The following is a 9,878-nucleotide window of genomic DNA, read 5'->3' on the forward strand; positions in this document are numbered from 1 at the left end:
CACAATTCTGCCATGAATAAAGGATGGTATCAAAACGGTACAGGAGCAATTTGGTGATGATCTGTGCCTTTTCCTGCATGATGGAGCACTGTCACAAGGCAAGTGGATAATGAAACTGGCTCAGAGATCATTATATTGAAAATTTGGATCTGGCCAGGCAACTCCTAAAATCCAAACTGTAAATCTTTTAATCCCTTAGAAAACCTGTGGTCAATCCACAAAAATGGGCAGCCTTCAGTCAGGATTTGACCCAGAAGCTGATATCCAGCATGCAAGCGTGAATTGCAGAGTGAGGTTATGAAGAAGAAAAAGAATCAACACTGTAAATGTTTTTGCCAATAAAAGCCTTTAAAGACTTGTTAAATTATCAGTTACACTGACATCTTTGCGAAACAAAATGTAAATCACTGCCAATACTTTTGGCCAAGGCTGTAGTGACCTATTCTACTGATACCCACATTGATTAGGCAATATATCGTCATTACAAATCACTGAATAGCATCAAGCCCATTTTATTTCTCAAAAAGTATCATTTAGAACTATATAACTTCACACACAAAACTGAAATCAACATAAGATTTATTCTTTACAGAAATAAATACTTGACACATTTACAAAATGCACACACATTCTTTCATTTAAGTTCATTCAAAGCCATGTTTTCCTTCCTTAAAACAGTGTATTGTGGATCATTCATGTCTTAGTGTCCATAATTACATGACCCTGTGGATCTTTTAACCGCACACGTCCTGTTGGGTATTGTGTCTCCTGCCGTCCATCTGAGTAAACGGTTTTAACTGTACCATCTGGATATTCCCGTCTTTTAAAATCTAAGGTGTGGATCTCCCGCTGGCCAGTGTTAAACTGGATCACCTTACTACCATCCCTGAAAGAAAGCAGAATAAAAATGCTTTGACTTAAATATATTAGGTCTCTTTATTATAACACTGAGGTGGAGGGCCATGAGTTGTACTCACGGATTCAGCTGTATTATTGTTCCATCTGTCAGTACACTTTCCTCTCTTCCATCAGGGTAAAGAGTCTTGACCGTCTGATCAGGGAAAGTGATTTCCTTACGACCATCTGGAAAGTGTTTCTCTAAAATAGGGGGGGGGGGGGGGGGGATTAAGATTTAAAATGTAGTCTGGACATAATACTGGACCTCTAAATATTAATTTTGAAAGAAATGCAGGCCCACCTGTTTGATTGTTAGGAAACTGAAGCACTTCCATCCCATCAGGGTAGGTTATGTGTGTGGTCTGAGCTTCAGCGTAGTAATAAATCTGAAAGAGAATGGCATTACTAATTGAAACACTATGCTGATTTTAAATTCACTTAGTTTTAATTGTTAACTGTCAAAACACCATTACACCAAAAAACAGCATTTAAAATGGATGAAAGAACATGTTTTCACACAAATTATTGATCATTACATGGTGTAAACTTCCTAATAAGAGATGGAAACACTCTTCAGAGTCCATGCCTCACCACTCTTTGATCAGGCATTGTATGTTTAACATCCCCGTTGAAAAACATGACTTTGACAGTCTGTCCGTCGGCAGAGAGCTCTTTCCTTGTGCCATTTGGAAAAACAACAAGTCGACCTCCATCAGGAAGAACCTTCTCAATCTGAAACATACATGAATATGAGTTAGACCCCGAATTCCATTAGAAATTGGGCATTTTGATAATTTTAGTAATGTGACCATCATTTCTACACTTCCCTTATGGAAGGGTGTGGATCTGTTTTGTTTGAAATAGCATTCCCTCAAATGTCAGAACTATTTGAGCTTTGAATTGGATACACAAGACAAAACAAGACACATTACCTTGTTGTCAGACTGCGTGATCTCTTCCTGTTCCTCCTCTGACTGTCCGATAACAGCTGTGTTAATCAGTGGAGCATCATGGTTCCTCTGAGTCATAACCAGTCCACCTGTACACTGAGTTCCCACTGGACTGTGCTCCCTTTTGAAGCTTATACCCTCTTTCATTTGTTCAGGGAAAAAAGCTTTGGCAAAATGTGATTGATTATTTGTGAGTAATGCTACATGGTAATCACACTAGGGTTGGGAATCAAAAATTGATTCCAATTCTAGAATCGGATACACGTTATAAAATTTAAATTTAGATTCCTCTTATCGATTCCTTTGTGTGCATTTTAATATGACTTTAAACCATTCAAGCGCAAGAATTCTCACATGGTGTTTTCTAGCCTGGTTAAAACCAGACCATTCTCAGTTGTAACTGAGTTAGGGTCTGGCAAAGCTTTATAGACAAAGCATTTCCAAAGGGGCGTCACTAACGGACGTAGCTCAAATGCCTCTGGGCGCAATTGGATAGACCTAAAACCAATCAGCGCGATGAAGGAGATGACGTATGCAGGGCGACGTTATAGAACAAACTTTTGAATACGAGCACACACTACTTGCTCTACATTTATTTAAAATTAACAGCAAGATAACTGGAAGTGAATGTGCTTTCCATTAAATAAATCACACACAGTAAACAAAAACTTAACAAAAAAAAAAACTTTGCAATGAACTTTGCAATTTACACGCAATCTGGGTGCCGGTGTGGTGAGACGTACATGCTCGGGCTATTAGGCTTGAATTCGTTCATCCTCGGATGCTGCGCCGCGCTCGCTGTTACAAAAAACCTGTGCACACAGGCAAGCGAAATGGGGTCTTGCCGGTCTTGCGCACCGAACGCGTCATTTTTGCGCACCTTCGCGCTCGTCCGGACGCGTCGCGTATAAACAAGGCTTTACTCCGTGTCATCGCGCGCTCTGATCGGTAAAGGGGCACAGACCCCTCCCGAATCTCTCCAGCAGTAGCAACCTCCGATCACACCACTAACTAAAGCCTGCCCCAACGTTTCTGATTGGTACCACGATTTCGACGGATTGGAAATGGACTTCAATGAGCTCTTTGCCAGACTAACTTTCAGAGCAAATCTAAATTTGCCGGAAGTTGTCTGGGTTTTCCCAGGCTAGGTGTTTTCTGTACTACACCCATATCCAAAACGTGCACAGAAAGCAGTTTAATAGTGCGTGATACCTAACTGAGTCCTCTTCTATGTCTTTTTGAATGGACAAATGCACACAAAAATATGTCGAAATTTTCATAAACACAGTCGGTTATGTCTTAAGTGAATGTAAACAGTTGACAAAGAAAACGCACGTGTAACTATATTGGATCTGTGTAGCTCTTAAAGTGGCAGCAGCCTAAAATGTCTGCTGCCGTCGCTATAATAACGTTTTGTACAAACAACAAAAGAAAATGTACTCGCTGTTCTTGACTGAATAACTTTTGTAACGATATGTGTAATGTACATTTTATTTATAAAGTCCAGTGTTATTTTACATTTGATTAGTTTCTGTACCTAAATACCTGAAAATCTTAAAACACTGTTTATTTCAATCATTTCTTTGTTCAGTTGTATTTATTTCTGCGATTGCCAATTTGTTTATTTGTCCTTTTTTATTGTTTACTTGTCTTTATTAATGCTTAACAATGTATATTAGTTAGGCTAGTTGTTTTTGCTATGGAATTTTTAAACAATAGTCAAAAGTTCCTTCTGTAAGTGTTCTTTAGCCTGTTGATTTTTGTTCATGGTATTCAGCTGCAATGAAATATTTTGTAATAAGACTTGAATGATATCTACTTTTTTTTTTTTTTCAAAATCAGGAATCGATAAGCAGAATCGGATTCATTAAAATTGAAAAGATACCCAACCCTAAAGCGCGCTAAAAAGCACTAATATGCACTGGTGATGTTGATAAATAATACCTACCCGAGTCTGTGAGAGGAATCGGTGTCTCTGGACTTCCCTTTCTGCTGCTGTTGCTTTTTGCACTCAGGGAGGGACTCTAGACACAGAAACAAACATACTAGTAAGAGTGTGAAAACTTACACAAATTAACATGTTTATAAATATATTTAAGTTATTTAAATAAGCAATCCTCTGGGAATTATTGTTTAGTTTTATGCATGTAAGAGAAAAGCGTTGAATCTACTCGTCTATGAAGGGAAGGACCTTCAGACCTGCCAATCCACACTTACCCTAGAATCTGTACTTTTGGATCCAGTACTAGCTCTCTTGCTAGATGCAGAGAACCTTCCTTTTTCCTTCTCTTTCTCAGCACTCTTCCACACACTGAGACGCAGTTTCTCCAGTGTCCGCACTTGGTCTCTGAGGGACGCGTTCTCTGCACTCAAAGCGTCTACCTGCTGCCGAAGACGGCTCTGTGTGTTGCTCCAACGAGCCTCTCGTTTGCGCAGATCCTCTTGCAGCATGTTTAATTGCTGCTTTAGAGCCTGATACAGACATAAACCACCAAATTTAAAACACATCAAACAATTCATTACAATAACAAATAGTGTATTGTCCAAATGATACTTTTCCAATAGACGATAATTAAACCGGACCTGGATCTCATCTCGCTCTTGTTTGTCCGGTCTTGCTCTCACAGTTGCTGCATGCTTTTCAAAAAGCTTCTTTTCACGCTGCAGTTTCTTATTTTCCTCCCTTTTAAACTCCTCCCACTTTGCAATTTCCTCCATCCTCTTCTTTTCAAATTCAGCCCTATCTTTCCTGTATTGGAAAGTTATTTAAGTTTTCAACAATATTGAAATATATATCAAATTACACATTTAGTATTTTGAGTATTTAAAGAAAAAAGGTAAACGGCCATACTTGAGATTATCTCTTGTTTCCTGGTTCTCCTGCTTTAGTTTGACCAATGACACATTCTCAGATTTGAACCTTTCAATCTCTGTTTCCAGCTCCACCAAACGCTCACGAAGAAGTCTCGATTGAGCTAAAAAAAAAATGGTTTCAGGATTTAGTAGGATCATGCAAGTACTGTATGTAACCACTGCATTACATTTGTGCACATTCAGGAAAAGAAGTTGAGATGTTTTTCCTGAAATGTAATCATGCATGTATCCCACAGTTTAAAACTTTGGGGTTAGTAAGATGTTTAGTAAATAAATTAATATTTTTATTCAGAAAGGATGCATTATATTGATCAAACTTGTCTGAATTTAATCGAACTGTTTTCGACATTGATAATAAGAAATGCTTCTTGAGCACCATATCAGCATGTTAGAATAATTTCTGGAGGATCATGTGACACTGAAGACATCCCTAGCAAATAATATTTTTTTGTTTTAGTTTTACACAGCATTGATTATGCTCATTTCTTCATTCGGAAGCAGGTCTGAAGATCTTGCAATGATAATGATTTAAAATAAAGAATTTCAGTAAGCAAATAAGCACATTCAGTAGCTGTATGTACTTCTACCGTTACCTGTTCCTTCTTCACTGGGCATGTTCTGTGGCTCCTGCGCAGTTACTGGAGGAGAAGGTTTATCCTTTAGCACTGGAAACAGCTTTGATACCAACTGGCATGTTGATGAAGCTTCTTTGTGATTTCCAACTGCATGTGGACTACCACCTACTGGTTGTACCCCCTTGGAGAAGGCAACCTTCCTTTTTAGCGCCCTCTCTGATAAGGATTCCTCTGCAGGACAGCAGGACTCATCCTCAGGTTCATTCCAGGTATCATCGTCATCAAACTCTAACTGGGCCCTTGATTCTACAAGAGTAGAGTCTCCATTGTTACTTAAATTCCTTTCATCCCCCTCTGGACTGCTGGCTCCGTCCCTGTCTTGATAGGTGCTTTTGTCATAAGGCAGAGTGGTGGGCACTTGAAAGCAGTGGCTTATGGGTGGATTGGACATGTTGGGAAGGGGTTGCAAATCTGAGTTACTGCACAATTTGTTGTCATCCAACTTTTCATCGGTTTCCTTTTCAGAGAACCCTCTCATTAGTTCGTTTGGCCTTGTGCCAATGACGTCTCTCTGTATCGATGTGTTTATAGGAGGGACTGGTACACTATGACCCAACGTGGGACCAGGAGCTACTGTGGGCCCTTGTGCAGATTGATAGGTTGATTTGATGGGTGTGGAGGAGAGACGTCTACGATCTTTGTGAAGGAGGGTGCTGATGAAGGACGAGTTGCTGGAAAAGGATATTTCATCTGCTGCTCTTTCTAGCAACTCAAACTCTCCGAGTTCGGCACATTCAAGCTGGTGATCTTGTTCCCAGCGCTCCCTACGCTCCGTAAACCACACCTCAAATGAGTTTTCTGCAACACAGGCATTATCCTCCACACGATTACATGCTCTTCCTTCATTGTCGTTTGTTGTAGTGACACTGTTGATCTTCTGCTTGGATAAGGGATAAGGTTTTCGCTGGAACAGAGCTGAGATGGAGCCCATATTCTGACCCTGGTGTGCAACAAGAACATGAGGTTGAACTGTCATCTTGGTCACTGGTGCTGTAGTTTTATTCTGAGGAAAATTTTCTTTGTTGAGCACAGCAGTCTTGCGTTGGATCACATGGTGTGCCGATTTTGAGCCTTCGGTTTTGTTTACTTTGGACTTCTTCTTGGACTTCATGTCCGGGCCTTGGGAAACGTTTGGATTTGGGCACAAGGAGGGATTGGGGTTAGGTGGACTATTTCTGTGTGATTGTAAAGCGGCTTTCCCCCCAGTAAACCTGGCCAGACCTTCTCCTCGTTTAAGAAAGGGTCTCTTTACCTTCATACTTTCAGCTGGAGCATTCTACATAAGTAAATATGAAAAAAATATGAGAAGATGAGACATGGATATAAAGATAGATAAGGCCAATCCACATTACATAAGATGAAAATGCTACAGATGTGCTTTGTACTGAACAGATGATACTTATATACACTTAACAGTTACAGCTTATCAAACTCTGTTTGGTCACATCTACTGAAAATAAAGATATTGAGAAAAACGTATTCATTACTGATTCCAAACATCATTGACATCATCTCCTCAGTCTTCAGCTGCACACATCATTCTCAACATGAAAATTAATTTGTATGTCGTCTAAGGTTTATACACCAAGTAACCTCATGTTCTGTAACTGACCTTGCCCTTCAGTCTCTGGTCTTCCATCTTGAGCTGCTCTTCCAGTATTTCCTCAAATGTTTTCAAACCTGATTTGATTGGTCTAAAACAAATACACACATATCACGTCAACCAGACTGACACAATACATTTGTCCATTGTCAAAGCAATGTATTTCATCTTGCAGTTTTGAAGTTTACCTGTCCCGTGGCTCTGAGTTACACTCTTTTCTATATAGAGTTTGATCTTCTATCGTTGACTGTAAGGATTCTTCAGAATCAGGATCATTGTCATTATGTCCAGTGTTCAACTCCACCACACTTTGTTCCTGGTTCAACATACTGGTCTCTAGAGCAGCATATGGAGAAAGTTAGAGAAATCTCATCCTGTCTTGATGTTATTGACCATATAAAGTGAAGTTTAGACCAAACAGTGTTTTGTATATTTAAAGTGTGATGCAATGCCTTAACAGCTTGCAGCTCAATTTTGTTATTCAACGAAGGTTACATGTACTAAATAAGATCTCTTAGCATACAGACGAATGATACATGCACCATAAATCATGTACCTGCAGTATTCTGTGGTTTTCCCAGAAGTCTTTGTGGTTCATGCTGTAATCTAAACAGCTGTTCCTGCTGATGGGTTTTTAGCTGCTCCTGCATGCGATGTTGCATTTGCTTCAGCTGAATAAATAAACAAGCCATTAAATCATTTACAAAACTAAACCTGAAACAACACATTCTAAATAAGAAATCTAAATTATTAGACTTATAAATTATTCCACATAAATGTGAAAAAAGTAAAATACCATGAAGCAATTCTAACAGATCATTCCTTTATCTTGGCATATGAGATGAAATTAACTAATTAAAATACCCAAGAAAAGAAGCAGACAAAATTTATTAAAGCAAGATCTCTGCAAAATTCACATTAATTGTGCACCTTAACTCACCTGTTCAAGCTTAGCTATTAATGGGAGATCCCGTGTGTTTCTTAAAACATCTTGAATACTTTGCATCTCACTGTTTAAAGATGCATCAAACAACTCAGTTTCCCCGAGTGTCTTGCCACTTCCACCTGGACTGCACACATCCACGCTGGCACAGCTGCTGCTTCGAGAGATAGGCAGCGGGGCAAACTGGCAGCTGAAGGAGTCATCTGGATCCTGAACCACCAGACTGCCACTACTCCGGACTGACCCAGAACCGGCTTCTCCTGGGGAACCGTTTAATATCACCCCAGCGCGGGAGCTTTCCGGGATCCACTGAGAGAGGAAGTGAAACTGCCTTTGCGGGAGTCCAGCTGGAGATGGCATCATGATGATGTTGGCCGAATTCAAACCCTAAAAAGGTGGGTTGACAAATTCATATTTAAACGGTTGGTCATGTTAACTCCACTGAGTGCAATTATTCAGACAGAGAGAGATAAGAATATAAGGGAGTAGAGTACTTTATTTATATGGCCTGTTTTCACAGATAGGATTTAGGATTACGCCTTTAGTTCAATTAGGACATTTAAGTAGAATTTTTTATTTTGTTTACATTTTCTTTAGAAAAAATTACTGGTGTGCATCTTGTGACAAAACAATGGGACTGACATATTTTAAGATGTCAGAGCAAGTTGCTTTCAGTTAAAACAGCTCAAACGTGCATTTTAGACTGGGACTAGGCTTAAGCCTTGTCTGTTAAACTGGGGGTATTTGTAGTGGTGTAAACTGTGCCACCTTTTGCTTAAATTGTGGTCTAAAGAAAGGCAAATGGAAAATACAATTTAATTATGCATAGTCCCATATCATGGTGTTATTTTGCTACACACTTTTCACGTTTTCATAAACCAGCCTGTAAAAGGTTTAATATTTATCGAAGAGTAATATTATAATATTTATAACAGTAATATTATTTCCTGCAATTGAATGGAAAGCTCATCACTATCAGTTGAGTAAATGGCTCACTTCAACCCATTTACTTTTTTGGGGGGAGAAATGCGTTAACTACTGGGCATGACCAATTGTAAGAGATGGGCTATTACTGCATTAAAATTAAAATCCATAGCATCTCACTTTTATCAAATTCTGTACTAAAATAAGCTCTCTATTTCACACACAGATAAACAAAACAATCAATTAAACAATGTCTGTCTGTCCGTGACTCTGAAGCTGCAATTGACATAAATGGAAACTAACGTAACTTAACGTTACTGAAACAAACTGCCAGTGACGACCAAAATCCTGTCTAGGTACCTTAGGCAGCGCATTTAAGTTTTAACACTGGTTCTGTTCGGCAATTATAAAACAGTATTTTAAGGCACAGAAAGATTGCAGCATTTTCTGATATAAATCCAGTTTTCGATACAATATCATTTTTTAAAATCGTTAAAGAGCTGTGAATGAATATGTCATACCTTGGTCTGGGTTGCCAAGGCGGGTATTTAAAGATTTCAGCAGTTGACGTCTGAACTTTGGTGAGTTTCGAACGATTCCGCCATAACAAAGCAAAGCCCGCGAGACAGACGAATGAAAACGAAAGCACCGGTGCATGATGGGAGCTGCAGTTTTCCTATGCTCCTCCCCTCCGTCGTGTACTTCCGCCACGAAATAATGAGAATAATAAAATAACATGCACAGGTAAGCAGCATCACACACATTTCTCTCAGAAAATGTAAAAATGCATTTTATATTGTATGCAGCATAGTAGTTCTATGATTACGATCATGAAACATGCTCACTTATAGAATCTAAAGCAGATTGTATAGCAACAGACAAATGCAATTATATCAATTTCGAACATAAGGTTTTACTAAATAATGCTTATCTCTATATTTCTGCTGAAACACTCCTATGAAAAGTTAATTTCCTGTAAAGTTCTAAAAACCCAAACCCATAGCATGCCTCCTTTCTGATCAATGTGACAAAATATCTAAACATCTTTTGTT

General features: G+C 39.0%; 1 protein-coding gene across 1 annotated transcript; it reads right to left on the minus strand.

Annotated features, from left to right (window-relative positions):
• Nucleotides 1-562: 562 nt before the first annotated feature.
• On the minus strand, nt 563-9,467 carry cpap (centrosome assembly and centriole elongation protein). Its single transcript, XM_077215104.1, has 15 exons — nt 9,348-9,467; nt 7,900-8,289; nt 7,516-7,630; nt 7,148-7,295; nt 6,969-7,050; nt 5,315-6,632; nt 4,699-4,822; nt 4,431-4,596; nt 4,065-4,319; nt 3,796-3,871; nt 1,830-2,011; nt 1,489-1,629; nt 1,199-1,283; nt 978-1,098; nt 563-886 (listed from the first exon to the last, which is right to left on the minus strand). The coding sequence occupies exons 2-15, from the start codon at nt 8,263-8,265 to the stop codon at nt 694-696; spliced, it is 3,372 nt and encodes a 1,123-aa protein (XP_077071219.1). The 5' UTR covers nt 8,266-8,289; nt 9,348-9,467; the 3' UTR covers nt 563-693.
• Nucleotides 9,468-9,878: the final 411 nt, after the last annotated feature.

This window comes from Siphateles boraxobius, unplaced genomic scaffold (assembly GCF_051911475.1).
Source record: "Siphateles boraxobius isolate OS27281-9 unplaced genomic scaffold, OSU_SipBor_1 7, whole genome shotgun sequence".
Lineage (NCBI taxonomy): Eukaryota > Metazoa > Chordata > Actinopteri > Cypriniformes > Leuciscidae > Siphateles > Siphateles boraxobius.